General features: G+C 46.3%; 1 protein-coding gene across 1 annotated transcript in view; it reads right to left on the minus strand.

Moving 5' to 3' along the window:
• Positions 1-20,939, minus strand: part of USH2A (usherin) — a 4,817,015-nt gene extending 4,796,076 nt beyond the window's left edge. The window contains exons 1-2 of the mRNA XM_069608572.1: positions 20,780-20,939; positions 16,003-16,674 (exon numbers count right to left, since the gene is read on the minus strand). Of these exons, the coding sequence (XP_069464673.1) occupies positions 16,003-16,487 (485 nt within the window). The 5' untranslated portion in view covers positions 16,488-16,674; positions 20,780-20,939. The remainder of the gene's footprint in view (positions 1-16,002; positions 16,675-20,779) is intronic.
• Between the last annotated feature and the right edge of the window lie 350 nt (positions 20,940-21,289).

Here is a 21,289-nt window from a genome sequence, read left to right on the forward strand (position 1 = left end):
TATCCATAAACGGATACATCTTTAGTTAATAAAGGGCATGAAAAATGAGTGCATTAAAGAAGTTTTGGCTGTGGAACCGAAACCTCTTTGCAGTCATTCCTTATTCAGATTTAGAGATTTTCACCATAGGACTTTAATGGTCAGCCACATAAGGCTTTCATTTTTGTGCCAGATTCATGCATGTGCCCTTGCACCTGAGTACAGTCTTATGTGTGCTGCTCCATGTATACAATGATCAATGCAGACCAAAACAGAAACAAAAAAGAAACTACAACCAAAAAAAATATAAAGACAATGGTGGGGTCCTGCTCACCTCCTCTTCCCCTGTGGCCTCTGAAGAGGGTCCGTGGAGTCAGAGGCACGCAGGGAGACCAGCAAAGTGCCTCCAGGGTGCCCCTTTGCTGGTCTCTCTGTGCCCCTCTCCCTCCACACGCCCACCTTGAAAACCATGGTTCCCATGGCCCCCAAGGTGGGCCTGTGGGAGAGGGCCATCCAAAAGCAAAAATTAAAATAAAATAAATAAAACAAAGGTGGCCCAGATGCAGGGTTCTCCCCCCACAAACTCTCTTTGGGGGCCATGGGCACCATGGCTTCCAAGGTGGATCCATGGGGGCGAGGGGCACAGGGAGACCAGCAAATGTGTACCATGGATCCCACGGGACCCATGGTACACCTTTGCTGGTCCCCCAGTACCTGTACCTCCCATGGACCAACCTTGGAAGCCATGGTGTCCATGGCCCCTAAGGTGTGTCTGTGGGAGAGGAGGGGAACTGGGTCATCCAAAGGAAACATTTTAAAAAACTACAAAAAAGAAAAATGGTGCTTCTCCAGTAGGCTTCTCCCCCGTGAACTTGCTTTGGAAGCTATGGGCACCACAGGTTCCAAGGTTGGTCCGGGGGGGGGGGGAGAGGGGCACAGGGGCAAATATTTACTTTTGCAATTCACAACCACTACTGTCAGCGTCAAAGTCACTCCATGTTCCATTGTGCTGTCTATCCATGTTCCATTGTGCTGCCCATTCAAGTGACTCCAGCAGACATGTCCACAAATAAGATTGTGTTCTAACAGGGCTTGTGAACATCTGTAAAAAAGCATGATTCACTGGTTTAGTGATACCAGGTTGTGGGGCAAATGTGTCCACTGCCTGTAGTTGTGAGGTGTGAAGCTGTCCTTTCCAACTTGCTTTTGCCAGGCATGTGGGTAATGCATCTCACGGGGCGCTACAGGAAAGAGATGTCCAAAAAGCAACCCTGTAAAAATGATACTTATTTAAGGAAGATATTAATTTTTACAAGCATTCTTTTTGTACTGTACAAAGTACTAGTGTGGCCCCTCCTGATCATGATAGTATAGTTAGTGATTCCCTCACTGATGGTACATTCACAGATGTCCTAAAAACACGGCTTCTATGAATACTCCTGAAAAGTCCACTATCAATCCAGAAGACCTAGCACTGAAACAGCCCCCATCATGGTGCTTAATGGTGCCGTTCAGATTATCAATGAAGGGGACTTGTGTCTGCTAGTCCTTTTGGACCTCTCAGCTGTGTTTAACATTGTCAACAATTGCATGATATTCAACCTCCTTGCACACAGGAGGCCTTTTATGGCGCTGTCCTGAAATGGTTCACATACTTCCTATTTGGGAGAAATCAGGCTGTCCAGATGGGCTCCCCAGGGTCTGAACGGCGCTGCATTTCCTGTGTAGTCCCTCAAGAGCTATTATCCCTCGGTCAGGTTTAACCGCAATATGAACTACATCAAACAAAAGAGGTGATAGTTGGAAGATTTTGAATTAATCCTAATCACTGGCATATTTCTGGGCAACCCTCCAGACCAGTGGTCTTCAAACATTTTATGCCAACACCCCCTTGAGCAAAAATAAATTGTCCGGGACTACCTGCCAGACTTTCTGTGCCGGTGTTCTTTTTTCTTCATATAGATGGCCCCAGAATGTGTGGTGCCATTATATTGAAGGGATATTTTGTTTGGGGAGACATTCCAAGACAACAGGACAATCTCTTCCAATCCAGATGTAGAAAAAGATTCTCAGGTAGGGCCTTTATTTTCTGAAAATACATTCATGTTAGTATATGCATCAGACGGCAATTTGATTTTACAAAGCAAACAGTACTAATGGGAAGGGTGAGCCTGTCTCTCTGCAAAAGGTGAGTACATTTGTGCCTTCATTTTTGCTATCGACCCTCTGAGGTTGTTCTCCACTTACAGCCTTGGGCTTGTCAAAGGTGGAATTGGCCATTTTTGACAGGGTGCCATCCAAGAACTTTATACTCCACTAACTTATAGTCATATTGCCCAAGGTTATGTTGCCATCATAAATACTAAATAGTCTAATGAGCAAACTATATTTCCTGTGCAATTTTTTTGCAAATTTAAGAGAAGTGCCACCCTAACGGGGACTTCAACGCTGGTCCCTTTGATTAAAAATCTAAAGCTCTACCAACTGAGCTATCCGAGCGCTGGCAACACTACGCATCTGAAAAGTGATCATAACTCGACAGCTTATCCATAAATGGATACATCTTTAGTTAATAAAGGGCATGAAAAATGTGTGCACTAAAGTTTTGGCTGTGGAACCGAAACCGAAACCTCTTTGCAGTCATTCCTTATTCAGATTTAGAGATTTTCACCATAGGACTTTAATGGTCAGCCACATAAGGCTTTCATTTTTGTGCCAGATTCATGCATGTGCCCTTGCACCTGAGTACAGTCTTATGTGTGCTGCTCCATGTATACAATGATCAATGCAGACCAAAACAGAAACAAAAAAGAAACTACAACCAAAAAAAATATAAAGACAATGGTGGGGTCCTGCTCACCTCCTCTTCCCCTGTGGCCTCTGAAGAGGGTCCGTGGAGTCAGAGGCACGCAGGGAGACCAGCAAAGTGCCTCCAGGGTGCCCCTTTGCTGGTCTCTCTGTGCCCCTCTCCCTCCACACGCCCACCTTGAAAACCATGGTTCCCATGGCCCCCAAGGTGGGCCTGTGGGAGAGGGCCATCCAAAAGCAAAAATTAAAATAAAATAAATAAAACAAAGGTGGCCCAGCTGCAGGGTTCTCCCCCCACAAACTCTCTTTGGGGGCCATGGGCACCATGGCTTCCAAGGTGGATCCATGGGGGCGAGGGGCACAGGGAGACCAGCAAATGTGTACCATGGATCCCACGGGACCCAGGGTACACCTTTGCTGGTCCCCCAGTACCTGTACCTCCCATGGACCAACCTTGGAAGCCATGGTGTCCATGGCCCCTAAGGTGTGTCTGTGGGAGAGGAGGGGAGCTGGGTCATCCAAAGGAAACATTTTAAAAAACTACAAAAAAGAAAAATGGTGCTTCTCCAGTAGGCTTCTCCCCCGTGAACTTGCTTTGGAAGCTATGGGCACCACAGGTTCCAAGGTTGGTCCGGGGGGGGGGGGGAGAGGGGCACAGGGGCAAATATTTACTTTTGCAATTCACAACCACTACTGTCAGCGTCAAAGTCACTCCATGTTACATTGTGCTGTCTATCCATGTTCCATTGTGCTGCCCATCCAAGTGACTCCAGCAGACATGTCCACAAATAAGATTGTGTTCTAACAGGGCTTGTGAACATCTGTAAAAAAAGCATGATTCACTGGTTTAGTGATACCAGGTTGTGGGGCAAATGTGTCCACTGCCTGTAGTTGTGAGGTGTGAAGCTGTCCTTTCCGACTTGCTTTTGCCAGGCATGTGGGTAATGCATCTCACGGGGCGCTACAGGAAAGAGATGTCCAAAAAGTAACCCTGTAAAAATGATACTTATTTAAGGAAGATATTAATTTTTACAAGCATTCTTTTTGTGCAATAATGACCCTGATATAATAAATCAGGGAAACTAAAGTGCTCCTCTTACTTTCAATACCGGGGAAGCCACCCCCCCCCAAAAAATACCACAAATAGTCAGCATGTCTAATCGAAAGGAAACACACAACCTTCCTGCTATTATGTCACTCTAATTTGCACAAACATTCTGACACAGAAAAATAAATAAGTCTAACATATGGTTCTCTGATATACGAGTTAGACACTGGCCCTCATTACGACCCTGGCGGAAAGTGACTGACCGGACCGCCACAGCGTAAATAGCGTTTCCGCCATTGCACGATGGAGCAAAGTGCGGCCCATTCCGACCCATCGGGCACGAGCACCACGCCATGGCGGAAGTGCAAAGTCTGCGATGGCGGAAATGACCCCAAAACGGCCCACACCGCCGCCGTACGGCGCCCTAGGTGCAATACCGCCACCCATCATAGCGGACACCGCAGTGAGCGCCAACCGTAAAGTACGGTGACCGTAAATATACGGAAACGGAAGTAAAAACATGGGCCCGGAACGGGAAACAACACCCCGTACACCTATAAAACCACAAAATACACACAACCACTAAAAACACCACTCTGAGACACATCCCAACCCGTCATCAACCCTAGTGAAACCAAGAAAAATGGGAAAAGTAGCGAAGAAAGCGTGCGACCGCAAGCGGCAGGTCCACTTCTCCCGTGAGGAACTCACCGTGCTTACAGAGACCCTCCAGGAGAATGCCGCCGCCGTCTTCTCCACGCAAATGACCAGGACGGCACTTGCGAACAAGAAGGCCATATGGGCCCTGGTGGCACAGCGGGTAAGTGCGGTGGGGACCGCACCCCGCAACCCACAGCAATGCAGGAAGCGGTGGGACGACCTGCGGATACGCGTCCGTAGCATACTTTCTGCCAACCGCAACATTGCCACAGCCACCGGGGGAGGATCGGAATCACCCATCAAGTTGACCCCCTGGGAAGAAATCTGTGCCTCCACCATTGGAATGGAGAGCATAGAGGGAGTCGGAGGGATGGAGAAAGGAGTGCAGACATCCGGAGAATCAGGTAGGTGGCCCAAATAAAACCATGCCAAATCCACAATGTCCAATCATGTGACTCACATGTGTCCACATAGCGCAACAGCAACACATGGCCAGGAGAACGTCCACACACATTGGCCTGATAGCGCACTTTAAAACTCACAATAAATACATAAATAAGTAAAAAACCCAAAAACACCCACTACACGTGCAGCAGGCACACCCTAACTGCAGGCTGCCAAACAACTGCACCCTCACTCCACACACAAATGAAAGCACCTCCAAGGCCCTGACCCAAATCACCCTCAGGTACCACCCCAATGCATGTGATACATTGCCATTCCAATTCCCACAGACCCATTAATAACGCTCGCCCTCCTTTACTCCACCACAGGGTCCGATCCAAACGACGAGCTCCAGGACACCCCTACCAGCACACCTGCAAAGAGGGCCAAGACCGACGGCCAAAGACCCTCCACCTCAGCTGCACGCATCAAGACACGGCAGCAGCACATATCAAGTGGCAGCACACAGGAGGGAACATCAACAGGCACCCCAGCAGCCAGCATGCCCACAACAGCACCACCACAGGTCCCCCCAATGGATGCCACAGAAGGTACTGCCTCTGGTGGCAGCAGCACCATAGGTGACACCCCATTAATGGCAGCATGCTCCGACACAGAAGACGGGGATGTCGAAGTCAGATCCATCCATGACCTGTCCCAATCCCCCTGTCTGTTCCATCCCGTACACCATGAGGATACCACGCAGGGGCACCCACAAGACGACGACTGGCCATCCCCCACAAGCCCTGTGGCAGGGCAACATGAGGCGAACAGCCCCTCTGTGACACCACCGCAAATGGCCATGGCCCAGCAGAGGCAACAGTCCCTCGACCAGTTAATCGTGCAACAGCAGCAACTGGCCACGCTCCTCAAGGACCATGCCGATGGATGTGGGGGCACTAAGGCAGACATAGAAACATCAACTGAGACACTTAGGGCACAAATGGAGAGTAGCACCGAGAGCCTGAGAGTCCAAATGGAGAGTAGCACCGAGAGCCTGAGAGTCCAAATGGAGAGTAGCACCGAGAGCCTGAGAGTCCAAATGGAGAGAAGCACCGAGAGCCTGAGGGGGGAACTGCATGCGACGTCCAAAGACGTATGTGCCGAACTTGCCGCAGTGCGCCGTGTGCTCACTGAGCTCTCACAAACCCTTAGGGACATGCATGGACGTGAGCAGGCAGAGACATCATCCGTTGCAAGTTCCGTCCAGGGCAGCCCCCAACGTAGATCTGGGAGGAACCTGCGCTCCACAGGCAGGGGTGCCCCTGATACCCGCAGAGGGGGCTTGCAATAGCGACTGCCCACTGACAATGAGCATCTTTGGACACTGGTGTTCGGGGGGGAGGTAGGAGGGTGGAGGGGGTGTGTTGGGCTCACTTGGGTGGCGGGTCGATAGGGTGTTCAACATGATATCACATATGCCATAAACAATGCACGATCAAACAATGAGATGTGTGGACAATGATCTTTGTGTACTAGGCCATCATAGGCGTACAGTCCATTTTGTGCATGTACCAGACACACACAGTGCCACGAGTCCCGTGTCCATGTATCAGCCACCAGGCGTGAGTGCTAGAAGCATGCATCTATGAGATGCTGACGAATTTCACGGCCCTCCTGTGCCTCGCAGACTCCTTGAGGTGCTGCCACATCCCCACCCTCATCATGACCATCTTCAGGTGCTTGCAGTTCTGCGTCAGGGGGCATGGGCACATTTCTACGTACGCACATGTTGTGTAGCATGACACATGCCATCACCATCTTTGCAACCTTCTCATGGCGGTACAGGAGTGCCCCGCCAGACCTGCTGAGGCACCGGAAACGGGTCTTCAGTAGGCCGAATGCCTGTTCAATGACTACACGGGTACGTGAGTGGGCATGGTTGTAGTCCTCCTCATGCTGGTCCCGTGGGTTCCGGACTGGTGTGAGGAGCCATCTCTTCAGTGGATATCCGGCATCACCTGTATGTGGACGATAAACGAATTATGTGGAATGCCATTGCTACGTACGCACCCCCCCCCCCCTTCCTGCCAGGTCATTGCCGCATCACATACCCCACATCATCATGCATGAAATGAGACTCACCGAGTAGCCAGGATCTGTTCCCTGCGTGTCGCTCCATGTAGCGTGGTATTGTAGAGTTCCTCAAGACCATAGAATCATTGGTCGATCCAGGGAATCGGGCACAACAATGTGTAATGATCCTGTTGGAGTCACACACCATTTGTACATTCAGTGAATGAAATTGTTTTCGGTTGCGGTACTGGGCCTCCATGGCATGTGGGACGACCAATTCCACATGGGTGCAGTCGATGGCACCAATGCAACCCGGTATGCCGGCAAGTGCATGGAATCCCACTTTTGTGTTGGTTATTTCCTGCTCCGAGCGTGGTAGAGAGATGTAGTCGTCTGCGTGCTGCAGGAGGGCATCGAGCACTTGCAATAGTGTCCGTGAGAACAGTGGCTGAGAAATGCCATGCAACTGTCCGACTGTGTGCTGGTAGGTGCCTGTGGCCAGGAAGTGGAGTACAGACACCACCTTCAGTAGGGGTGGGATGGCGGTTGGGCTATCTATCATGCTGACAAGGTCAGCCTGTGTCATGTCCACAATGGCGGCTATGGTGTCCCGGTCCAAACGGTAGAGGGTGTGGATCTGCTCATCAGTGAGGTTGAACGGATGTGCTCGGAGGCGTGGGATTGCGGGCTGCCTGCGTGGTGGTAGTGGCTGTGCTGGCAGCCCTTGCTGGCCCTGCCTTGCCCTCCTCCTCCTCCTGCGTCTCCTCCAGGCGGCCGGTTGTAGTTGGTGTTCGTCTTCTTCTTGGAGTTGGAGTACTTGCAGTGCTATCAGGTCCCCCAGGGCCAACATCGCGAGTCCTGCCGGTAGCATTTCGGAGTGGGTGTGGTTGTGGGAGGAGACTGGGTGTGCAATTTATGTGTTTTCAGGCTGCATGGCCTCCACCTGTGGTGATTCATTCCACCTGTGCAAGCTGCTCTCCCCTTTGGGCGAGCACGTCCCGCACACAACACTGCAATTCGAGGAATGGCATCTTGCTATTACAATCATGTATTAGTACCCGATGGCCGTGTAACATTGGTTGATATGTTCATTCGGCTATGGTCCCATTGTTTCACATGCATTCTTTGCAGTCGCGAACAGACTTGTGAAGGGTCAGTGGAACGTAGTACTCGAGTAACGGTGGACCCTCATGCATCACTGTACCGAGGTTCACCGACGGGCGGGGCCTCCCATTTGTGAGTGAAGGCAGTTGCCATTTTCACACACAGCCGCACTAGATGGATTAATTTGTGATTTCAAGCGGCCACACATGCCTTTTCGACGTGATGTTGCAAATGAGGAATTCGAAGGGTGGCGCTTTCGGTCTTCGGCTAGCGGCGAGGAGATGCCCACAGGTCTGACTGCAAATATAACGTTCTATTGTTCAATGTCCTTGGGACAGGGGCCATGGCGAGGATGCAATGATTGATATGAATAGTTTGGGATGCGCAATAGCGAAGTGGATGATGAGGCCGGACGTTCCCAAATACATGTTACTTCACAACACTGGAATTACGGGCTGGGGCACAGTGGATTTTGCAGGCTGCATAACGCACAGACTCAATGGAATTCTCACATGTTATGTGAGTATGGAAACAGGCGTTATCATTACGGGATGAGGGAATGATGAATGGATGCATGGACAGATGATTTGATACGGTGTTTGCCATGTACAGGGCTTCTTGGAATCTGTCCGCCTCCCCTGCGCTATGTGATGCAGGGCTGCCATAGTGGGACCATCGTCTATCTGGCTTTGTTGAGCCCTCCCTGTCTCGACGCGCCTTCAGACACTTGTGTCCATGCACGTTACCAATCCCATCTGATGGATTCTGTTTTCACAGACGCATGCACAGGTACACTCGTTTGTGATGGTGTTTTCACCTCGATATGGATAGTTATGAGTCGCAAGTGGTTTTGGGGTGGTGATGATCCTTTGGAGTGGGCTAGCATGCATATGCCTGTGGATCTAGTGTGATCATTGAAGTGAGTTGTTCGAATGTAGTTCTGATGGCCATTCTATTCTTTTTCTTTTCTTTTGGTTGACAGGTATCTCCTCCCCTTTTGCCACTGCCATCTGTATGCCACTCCTGCAGATGGGTTTTACTCCCGACACCTGCTGCTTCGTGTTAATCAGTGGAGCAGCATTACGATCTTATGGGACGATCGCCAATGGGCCACATGCCCTTACGCAGTACTAGTGGCTCGGAGCAACATTTCGGCCTTTCAGCTGGACTAGTGCCTCCCTATTGGGACGGCCCTGCGGTTCTAGGCGCTTCCATGTTGCCTTTTCGTACGAGAATGTAGCCCCTGTGTACCATGAAGGAACAGGGCGTCACACAAGAAGTAGCTGGTCATTTATTGCGGATGCAGCCCACAATGGTGAAATGTGTTTTGGAGTTCATGGCCTAATGGCTGTATGGGCTTGCTGAATTTTTTGTGCATTAAATTTCTATTCTGATATGGGCCGTGTAGCGTTCTTCTTTGCAAGTGATGTGGCATATTCCTATTTGGGGAGCGATGTATTGTGAGGAGATCTGCATTGGGTTCCAGCTTCGGAGTATAGTTGCGTGGTACTGTGCTGGGTGCGTTTGCCTACGAAGCCCAGTGAGGTCAGGGGTGAGGGCTGCCAATATGACTGTTTGAATGATGTCATGCTCAGGGGCGGGGGATTAGGTTTTGTGTAACAGATGCCGGTCAGCCAGGTGGATTGGTGGAATGATGTGATTATCGGAATATTGCTGGTCACAGGTGCCTGTGTTTGCGTGCGTTTCTTGGTGGGAGACTGAGGTCATGTCCATTGGTATAGCTTCTGTATTCGTGCCATCTGTGCCCTGCAGCTCCCATTGGCCCCTCTTGTGATTCTTTTGTTCGTTGGCATGCATGGGTGACTTGTACATTTCACTGGTTGCATAGTGGCTTCGTTGCACCTACGGGGAGTTGTACTATGTGGCCAGGGAGCGGTGTACAGGCACTCATTGGGGCCGTTTACGGTTGATTCGCGATGCCATACTTCTCACCATGGCGGAATGGTACTTTCCGCCGTGCTTGATGGCGTTAAGTACATGTCCGCTAGGGTCGGAATTCGCGTACCCTTGCGCCATGGTGCTGATTACGGTTTGGCATGGCGCGCGCGCGCGTACTTGGTGCAGTTAGCGTTGGCGTTCACTACGGTGTCGCTAATGGCATCGTACTTTACGGTTACGGGTCATAATCGCACCGAGCGCTATTCGATGGCGGTATTGCATTTCCGCCATCGTTTTTCGATTTCCGCCAGGGTCGTAATGAGGGCCACTGTCTGTGACAAACTATAGGTTTGTAGCTGGGGAACAGATACAATTGGATATCTTTGTGGTGTTGAATTGGTTGCATTTTTACATTTTCTTTAAATGCTTATGTTCAGGGATTTGGTGTATGTATTTATTTAAGTTCATGAACAGCACAAACAACTCTCTCACTATTCAAAGGATCAGCTTCACCCTCAAAACTCCCCAGTACATTGTGAACATTAAGTGATCAATTTCAAATACCTAATTCACTATGGCAGACACCAGGTTTTCATTCTGCATTTCAACTCGGGATTTGTAAGGCCTCCGGAGATCCTAAATTGCTGGCAAATAGACTTATTAAGGTGAGGCTACTTAGGGTTTCAATTTAAATTGGTACATTTTTCTTAATACACTGGGGTCAGTATACTCATATTTGCTTGTGTCTCTCCGTGCATTCACAGACATTTTATTTATAGCATTGGGGAAAAAACTTGTGCGTATTACAAAAAAATAATATCGCTTGATTTTGCTGCCAAAATATTCAGACTTGCTGTATTTTTTGCCAGATGGAACAGGGCAAATAAATGGAATTCTCCAGGAAACATGCCAATGAGCCTGAGTTCATGTGTTACTTTAAAGAAGTATTTCTTAGGCCAGGAGAACATGCATCTATAATGTGTGTTAATATAATTGTATTAGAATACTCATATTTGGTTTGTCCATTATACTCCTTTTTGGTTTGCCATTTAAAGTTCCTGGGTGGGTAGAGACAACAACCCGCTCATACAACATTGCCAGAAAATCTCTTCCTTTCAGTCTGTCCACCTACTCCCAAAAATGCTTATGAGGTTAGCTGGTTATGTCTTGGAAGATGCCTCTTCCATTCAGTCCCATCTGGAAAAGGTCTCAATGAGCTTTTGCTATCAGCTTCTCGTAGTTGAAATCCCAAACAGCTATTATTGCATTGGATGGAATGTCTTGCTTTTTTTGTTTTCCCAAAAATCTTCTTCCTATAATGTTGAATTTAAATACACATCAAATTCCTGATGCTGCATGTTTGGTTTGACCAGAGCCAGTGACTGGTTTCCTTCACTTATTCATACCTACTATGGCTATCCTCCTGACTTCTATAGGCCAATTGAACACTGTAGGCCATGGGAACGTGTCAACTGTGAGCAATCCTTCCCTACAGGACATAGGATATAATTAGACTGGAATGGTTTGTTTATCTTTGTATAGACATGTGAAATGAATAAGAATGATGTGTTCAGGTTCACCAGAAAATTTTGAATTTTGAGACATCCATTATTAATATGTATGGCTAAGGCCAAGTGTTCTGCCAAAATCATGGCCCGTTGAAGGCATCTACTATTAGTTTAAAAATACAAGTCCATGGATTTGGGCTCAATCCCCCAATATAAAGCTTGCACTTAGTATAAAGGAAAGAAGGCCTTTATCTTTAAGTAAACACAGCAGCTGGGTCCATTTAGACTTCCCTTCCATGATCAAAGTGATGGATTATAGGGCCTGTGCATGACATTTATGTAACAATACAATATTGTGTAAACTAAAATTCAGTTTAGGTTCACTGAATGTAAAGGCTACACAAGATACATGACAATGTGTGTGTTTTGTTCATAAATATACTAGATGTCTTGAATTATAGGGAATAACTTTATCTGTTTAATTTCCTTATAGAATACCATAATTCAAGTTGGACAGTTTACTATATTCCCTTTTACATGGCAACACACGTGGACAAGCACTTTTAAATACACACTCTTTCATTAAAGCCTGCAACTAAATCGGTTTTTATAAATGTCCTGTTTTTTCTCTTTAACATTAATTTCCTGATAATTCAGTGTAAAGCCATTCTAAATGCATGTTCTTTATTGGAGAAAATTACATTAGAATCAAATCATATTTGAAATTGCTTTCCTTGCAAGACACCTTTTTGCACATGGCATGTTGTGCTGGTCCATTTTCCATACTAAAACACTGCCAAATTCCGTGAGATGTGCCCTAATCCCTCCTTCTTGAAGTCTGCTCAGTGTATTTTGCAATAGATTCTGTGTAGCTTCTGTTGACTGATGAGCCAACGCTGTTGAGGTGACTGACCGCTAAGTTGTATTATGACAAAGGATCCTGGTTTTATGATATTTATTTTTGCAACATGTATGTCTGTATTTTCCCATATTTATATTCTTGTAATTGTATCTGTATTTATCGACATTTATATCTGCTCTGTAAAAAAACACAACTAAGGATTTTCCGCATTTTTTCACATTAAAAATGTATCACTTCAATCCTTTCAGTGGGAAGCTCATGGAGCTGATATTTTTTAATATCAAGCCAAGATCCATTTTCCCCCTAAAAATAAACTGCTCTTTATGCTCACATGATAAATATCTATGTAGCCATTTAAACATGTTTAAAGGGAAATTAATTACTTTTTTGCCTCTCCATAGCGTTACTTTGCACAGCCATTGGCCTGCAAGGTATAATTGGCAACCTGAAGACCTAATCAAGACACATGAATGTCCACTTTTTTCGGTTTTTAACAAATAAATACTGACTGTAAACAGAGTGATTTCCATCTGAATTTATGTGTAAGAATTAGTAAAAACTGAAAACTCTAAGTCTTGATTATGGCTAGCTTGTGTTTTTTCTGAAATTCTTTGGAAAAGACTGTACACTGGCATGCAGGGTGCGTTTGAAATGTGTTTCCTATATTGTTGCATTTGACTTCCAGTTATGGAATAAACTATAACTTCCTCTCTGCTCTTTAGAGGACTATGAACATTGAAAAAGGATATTATTTATTTCATAAAATAGTAAGTGTGCCAAAGTTTCAATTTCCTAAAAAGTGCCAGCCTTACAGGATTCCAACCAGATTTCTTTAAGGTCGATCTCTGCCAGTTTCCAAGGCAGGGTTTAAGGCCCACTGTCTGATTACAGGTCCTGAGGCTTGAGAAGGTAGTTCAATCAGCCTATTAGATTCTGACCAATTCCAGAACTGGTTTGGATGTCTTCAAAAATCCCAGATTGCCCTGTTTGACTGTCAAGTTAGAAGTGGACAGGAAAAGGACATGCATTGGTGGCTCTGAAGGAGTTTTGAGTGCTTTTGGCAAATGTAGATTTCTTGATCTCTGTTTTGTAACGATTGTCTGTCTCTGTGTGTTCTTTGGGCTCCAACTTCCTTCTCTACGCTTACTCGCTATGTAAAAGAAATGTTTAAATAACAACAAATCTCCATCTTGTATTATCCCAAAAATAAAACATCAGACATGTCCTTACACTTGACAGCTGAATGGGTTGGTCAATGCTTGCACCCTCTGGCTCAGTCTCTTTCTATTTGTGCTAGCAGCATAGTAGAGGCGTCGAAGTCTCGACCTTGAAGCATGGAACGGAACATGATCATTTTGCCATTCCTCATCTGTTTTCAAGGAAAAGAGGTGGGCTTCTCAGGAATCATCTATCCTTCTTATTCTGTGGATTGTGCTCTGTTTCTAAGCTGATGTCCTATCTTTTCCCTCACTTGATGGCGGCTCAACTTCTTTCTCTTGCTGAACTCCATCCTCTGAATCCTGAAACATGTGAAAACACACTGCATGCACAGGTACATTTATTTCCAGTGCATCAAATTCGTTTTAAGAAATATGTCCCTATTTTTTGCGTAGGAAGCGATCTGTGGCTGTGGAATAACCATTGTGGCTGAATCAGAGACCCATATACTAACTGGGCTTCTGTACTGCAAACACCTGATGCTTTAACAGGTAAAATAATTCCCAGATACATTCCTCCCTCCCCCACAGCCCTTCCCCCTAACATGGGCCTTGCAGTAGGCTCTGACGTGTTGATTTAATTCTCATTTCCTTTTAATAAATGCTTCAATGCTTTCTCCTGACCCTCTATCTAGTAAACGCACTTGGGCATCTACGTGTTTTGTTCTTCTCCCTACAAAATTCTGGTGGGGTTCTATTATTTTAGCCTGCTATTCCACCCACAATATATATGTGGGGTTCTCAGTGATCTGGCATTCTCTGCCTACATAATGCACGTTATGTGTACTGCTCTTCCACCCAAACTTCACACCCAAACAATGTTCTCCCAATCCCCCAAAAATGTCTAACCTAATTCCCTAACTCCTCCTTGGAACTGTTATCGAGTGTATTCTACTTTACATATCCTACAATTTGCTGTCCTAGCAACCTTGGGCTACTTATGACCAAACATCAACTGAGTTTCTGAGTTTGTGGAAGCCTGGTTTTGTAGACCAAATGTCGAACCCAGGAGAACCTCTTATCTCGAACCTCTGGACAGGGAAAGTTCAATCTGCGCAAACCCACGGCAATTGTGCAGCTTTGAGTTTTGCATGAACAGTTCTGTTAATTCTTATTAATAAGTATTTCATTGTGTTAATTTGATATCTCAGATCATGTTCAGGGACGTCATATTTCAGCAGCTTTATGCTCTTCATAAATGCATGCAACATAATAGTTCAAACAAACTAAGAGTCACATCCAATTGCAATTTGTATGGTGATCCTGTTGGAACCATTCCATCATTAAGAATATATGTACACTGGAAGCACAGGAGGATGCATTCTGTATAGCAGAACTCATCAGCTATGCCAACCTCTTGGAAGTCTGATAAGGTTTTCTTGAAGGCAGCAAACCAGACATGATGTCTAGAGGATGGGCCATGTCTGCTCCCATCCTCTAGGTTTGAACTGCTTTGGTAAACATATTTCCATAACTCTGAAAGAGGTGGGAATGAAAGCAAGGCCTTCTGCGTATGGAGGACGTCAAACAAACTCAATGCTCAGAATATCCCTTTTTTTGCCGTGGGTATTCACCTGTTGCAGACCCAGCCAATCGAAGCTGGATACCTAATCATGTGGGCTCTCTGTAGCTTCCCATTACCATTTTAAGAAGTGATAGGGACGAAATCAGCCCAAAGAGATTTTGCACAAATGTTTGGAAGAGATTACGAATCAGGTCCTGATTCATACCGTGCAGTTTTCTCGGGAGGATAGCTGAGGGGCAACGTGCTTGGCTTGGAAGCAACACAGAGCCCCTCAGGTTCGATACCCGCGTCTGCGCTTAGAAGCCTCTGGGTATTAAGTGCATTATAAATAACCTATCATATCTTTACTTGAACAACATGCTCAAATGATCTTCCTAGGGCAAAAAAGCATGTTTTTTAAATGACATGAATCTAGTGCAGTACGTTATTTGAGTGCATACCCTCTATGTAAATAATGGCAACTTTTCTTGATTACCTGTTTTCAAAAGAGTTAAACATGTAAAGTAAAACGTTAAAACAAAGAGGGGCCATTATTCATTCGAGTGCTCAGCTGTGAAAAATTACGCTTTTCAAGTTTGAATATTGTACGAAATGTAAACAGGCAGCTTGAGGGGAAAAGAGAGAGAGAGTGAGAGAAAGAGAGAGGGAGAGGGAAAGGGAGAGGGAGAGAGAGAGAGATATAAAATTGTGTGTTGACTGGGACTAAGATAAGATTCTGGTTGGTTAAGCTACTTTAAGAGCTCATCATTCCTGAATGTTATTGGATTCTTATACTTTCCGTTCAGATAGCAACTCTGGGTTATTTCATGAATCTACTTACAGCAAATAGGTCCTCATTACTCCCCTTAGAATCATGGATATGTGGCAAAATGCATTCCTAGATTGTTCTCCAAACCACATGAAAAAAAGAGCACACCTGTTGGGCTACTTACATTACGCCTTCCCTCTCGGGTTTCAACCACACGGTCAGCGTGAACGAAGCTGCCATGCTTGGCGAAGGTGGCGCAGAGAAGCAATCCTTGTGGTTATGGAATATAAAACTTGCGGCGCTGGAGCCGGGCCCTGGCGGCACAACATTCCGGTCTTCTGTGATGCAGGTGCCAAGGCCTCTGGAGAAGAGGTAGGTGTACGAAGGCGTTGAGGACCTGTGCGGACAGTCCTGGACGCAGAACCGCTGCCAGCAGGCCTGAAGGCTTTCAGACTCCACAGAGCTGCGGCAAAACGTGCTGCGCTCTGGGTGGCCACAGGTGGCGTTGTATGGCACAATGGTAACACTTTTAAACGCCGCGACGTTTTCAAGCTTTGGGAAATGCCCCTGTGGGGCAGACGCTGGTATAAACGTGCAGACGTTGGCTAACAAAAACAGCTGCGTTGGAAAAAATAGGCCAAGTCTTCGGAAAACTGCACTTCCATTCATTGTCACAACGTACAGTGTCACGTGATTAAATATTCCTAAATAAGTAATGAGGCGCTTTCTGGCAGTGGCGTCTTCGAGTAATGGCCGGACACATTATACTCTGGTGGCAGGAGAGCTGAATTAAGGTCGGGCAGGTGAAGTAATACATACCATATGCCGTCCCTATAGTGCCGAAGGTGGCTGGTATCTGTGAACAAAAAAAGCACATTCGTGTGTACGTATACATAGGTAAAATACACGTCAAACTGCTACTTGGTTAATCCATTTGCAATTGAAGACCTTTCTTTTCTGATGGTTATAGACTTACACTTTCAAAGCGTCGCTACAAAATGATTCGCTCAAGTTACATTTGTTGCAAATGAAATTGCACTCAAAGTATGAAACGTAAAGTGGCCTGGTACAGTGCAATTTCTGAGATGTTGGTGGCCACTATCGTGGCACACAATAAAACGTTCGCCTCGCATCCCTTTTAAGTGCAAGTGTTCGAAATATAAACATTAACCAATAGAAATGAGGTGGTTTAACAATAAAGATGAGAATGTCTTTTGCATATGATAATGTGTCATCAATGCTATATGTTTTCGCTGCTTTAGAAAAGGAACAAAGAACAGGTTGTAAGTCACAAAGGTACATCGCATTCACATACTTTGCGCCACAGGCTGTGAATTCTTCACTTTATTTAAAGTGTTCACTAAATACCCATCACTTTTCAACTGGAGCATTTAGAGAGCCAGGCGTGTTCCTGACACCAGCAATACCATCTAAACCAAGTGCAGAAGTGTAAACAAAGCCAAGGAGACCAACGGAAACCCACAGACGTATTTATCTGTTAACATACACAGGGAGGATGAACAATAAATACATAAATAAATAAATATGGGAACCTTATCACATGATATTTAATCTGACTGAGCCAATGGTTGTATGGAGGTTCTAAGCCAACCAAGAAAGGGCACATATGGAAATCGCGCTTACATGTATTCCAAGTGTATCGTGTGTCAAGCCTTCGTTTCTAGTATTGCACTCTGGGAATTGTAGTTAAGTTTTGCGCTAAGAAAACCACGCTTTGTTTAGCCAGTAGTTTCAGGTGGGGCATTTCAACTTAAATGTGATTTAAGTGTCAGTCTCCAAGTGATGTCATTGAAAATGCATACACCTCTCCCACTTCTCATCTGTCCTAGTCCCAGGGGTGTTGCTAGGTCTGGAAAAGATCAGGGACAAAGCTTATGTCGGGTCTTGCGGGATTCGGGGCTAGCTATACCCTTTTGGTTGTAGTCTGAGTTTCTATACGGGGCTACAACCAAAAGACCTGGGGATATAGCCCCTCAGGTTCCCCTCCTCCCCCCCTTCAGCAATGCCTCTGCCTAGTCCAGTGGTCTTCAAACTTTTTTGGCCTGGGTCCCCCCTGAGCAAAGTTTGGGCAGGCTGCCCCCCCCCCCAAAAGTGCTAGATAGACAGTATAGAAAATGCTATGAACTTTTGCGTGCTGTCACTGCACCCTACTCCCAGTACAGACCCTGGGCTCTCCCCACCCTACTCCCACCACTATCCCAGTGCTGCCGCCCATCCTGCTCCCACCACAGTCCCATAACATAAGCATACACACATCCATACACATTTAAATAAAAAAGAAATCACCATAAACATACCTTCTGCAGGGGTCTGCGCGTGGTTGCTAAAATGCCCCGCTCCAGGTTGTTCTGCCTGTATGTACGAGGAGGCGCAGGAGCACCCCCTCGCACATACATACATGCAGTGCCCCAGCCAGCATTTTCAATGAGCTATGCAAGGCTGGCGAGTAAAAAACCCCCAGCGTTGCATGGCTCAGTGATCATGTGCGGCTGGGGAAATGAACTGTCAAAGGCAAACAGTGTTTCCCTTTGACAGTTCAGCCAGCCAAGGAGCACTCCCTCAGCTAGAAAAAGCAGCTGAGGGAGTGCTCAGTGTTTCACTGGGCTGGATCCTCAGCTCCTCCATAATGGGCGAGGTGGCCAGTGGGCGGACACCCCCCCACCCATTATGGATGAGCCGGCAGGCTTGTATTGGCCTATAGGGCAATAGGGTGATGACCGTACAAAAAATGCAAAATGTTAGTGTAGGCCAGTCAAAATGGGCCACTTTTTTGGCCAATGTGGGCCAGTTTGATGAGTTATTCACTATGCAGCTAGTAGTTTTGACCATTGTTGCTAAATAAATATTCTTTAAATATCACAATTTGTTTACATTTGAACAAAAAAACAACCCCTTGGGTACTATTCAAACAGCCTGTGACTAAAGGACTGAATATCAATTTGCAACTGCTGGCCATTGTTTCATTGGTGCCAAAACCGTTTTATGGTCCAGTCTGACCATGTGAGCTGCCCCTTCCCATTTTCTCCAATCTAAACAAACAAAAAAAATGTTTTTTTTTAAATTTATTTTTTACATTTCATGCTGGCCTCTGGCGCCCCCCCTTGGGATGCTGCCGCGCCCCCTCTGGGGGGGCGCGCCCCACAGTTTGAAGACCTCTGGCCTAGTCCCTTCTCCATGCTACCTTCAATAACTCCCCCCCCCCCTTATGCACAATCCCCACCAAAAGCAATTCAAGGCAAAATTATATTTAGGAAGAACAGAACTCCTCTCAAGTTTCCTGCGGCCATGTGTGAATGTCTGCCATTCTTGGTTTTGCCTGAATTCTGGGACTAGCAGGTATCCCGACTTTCAAATGGCAAAGACAAAACTACAAGTCCCAGAATTAAATGGGGGAAAACAGGACTGGCTGGCCTTCTGACACGCATGACCATGGTGAACCCGAGCGAGAGCTCGGCTATTAGAAAATTAACGATCCCTAATGCTGAGGCCGTTTTAACGTAAATACGTCTTCAAAAAGGTTATGTGTGTAGCTATGTCACACATGCTAGCATGCCCCAGTCCGTTCGGGAGATGCTAATCATATCCTGGTTTTCAATTTGGATTGTGGGACTTGTCCCGGATTTCCTCATTGTGAACCCAGGACTTCAAGTCCCAGAATGCAAAATTAAAACCAGGGAAGGATTAGGGCATTTTGACCTGTATGCTCTATTTAAGGGATAATAGCGGGGCTCAATACAAGTTTTCTGGTAATGCCACCAAGATACCACCAAATGGTATTACCGTTACCGCCGCTTGGTTCGGCTGCATTATCACTGGCAGATTACAAGTTGTGGTCTGGTGGTGTAAATAATCATTTTATGGAGTATTCCACTGGGGATTTTTGGCAGAATTACCATCGATTTTTGGAGGATCAACCTCCCTCCACTTTACCTCCAACAATCAGCGGTATTACCACCTGCTAATTCTGCCGGTGGTAACACTAGAAAAAATTAGGGAACAGAATTACTTCCACTTTTTCCCTGCACGCCAAACTCATAATGAAGCCTGTATTTCCATGCACCGTATTGCTAGGCCATGCCACATTAAAAAAACTTCCCAGTCTTATTTTTCTTTCTTTTTTTATTGGAATTGAGGCCGTAGACGTTTTCAGAAATTTTAAGTGAAAAAGGGAAAAGCTGCAAATTCCAGAAGAAAAAAAAAATACAAAAAAAAGCAGATTGGTCACGCCTGACAGGGGGAATCTTGGAAGCTGCGAGTAAATACAGCAAGAGTTATACATGGTGACTGGCGTATAGGTTCGCCTGTAGCTTTTGGATTCATGTAATTGCACTCATTTGCAGTGCACACAAGCAGCCTCGCTGCACAGTGCATCTCTCGGGTACAGCTGAGTTTTATTGAAGGAAGTTTTAAAATGGCTTGCCAGTTCCAAGAATTGTGCAGAATGCAAAGTTACCATAGGGGATTAAAAATAAAGAAACACGAAGAAAAGTAAGTTTACATTTAGTCGGTTACATCTACAGACAGGTCATCGCCAGTTGTGTATATCAGTATTGCTTAGAGCACTATAGTTAAGCCAGAAACATGGTGTGTCCTTCTCCCAAGTTCCGGCCTAAACCTCGTGATTCGACGCAATGAAAAACGCATGGCGGTCTAGGATTAAAGGATTTAAAAAGGAAACAAAGGGGACGGGATGAAACTAACGTGCAGCTACACAATGGCAATGAAGGTAGACCTTACAGCGTTTCGGAGACGGGGGTCTACTGACAGGCAGCTGTCTGACACAGACACTCTCGTTACATCAAAACAAACAGTCTAGCGTAACGCCGACATAATTACAGATTTGAAACAAGTCGCGTCACAGCAAAGGACACTGGATATACAGGTACAAACACTGACCTAAATAAAACGGTCAACTTTACAGCTCTGGTGTACCGTCCTACCTTCCGGTTTTGTCCATCCGAGCAGATCTGTTAGCTCCCAGCAAAGCAGATTAAACGCACGGCCATCTGCCTCTCAGCGACGTGTCGCCGTGCCTGTTTACCAACAATACGCAATGCTGGACTTCAAAAACGGCGATGGCGAGTGCGCCCGGTAATGAAGTCCCGCTGCCTTTATTTATTTCATTTCGGAGGCACAACTGAGCCCCGGCTGCAACAAGTGGTTGCGCGACTTGAACGCTGCCGCCGTTGCTATGCGACGCCGTCCGGGGCAGGGTTCCTGTCAGCGGCAGCATCACACGCGGCAGCGCAGATGGCTGCTCACACGAGGGTCTGCCCAAGTCTAATTACTCTGCATTGTGGTCCCCGGGTTTAGTTACTTGCCGCCTTAATTCCATTCGGTCGTTTAAGAACCTGCTGGTTTGCTCCTAACTTTATTATGTATTAAACGAGTCAGTGCTACCTCATTTTCGGGAGATTAGAAGTAACTACAGCATGTACACATTCCTGCGT

Source organism: Ambystoma mexicanum, chromosome 4q (assembly GCF_040938575.1).
Source record: "Ambystoma mexicanum isolate Mex_15411 chromosome 4q, UKY_AmexF1_1, whole genome shotgun sequence".
Taxonomy (NCBI): Eukaryota; Metazoa; Chordata; class Amphibia; order Caudata; family Ambystomatidae; genus Ambystoma; species Ambystoma mexicanum.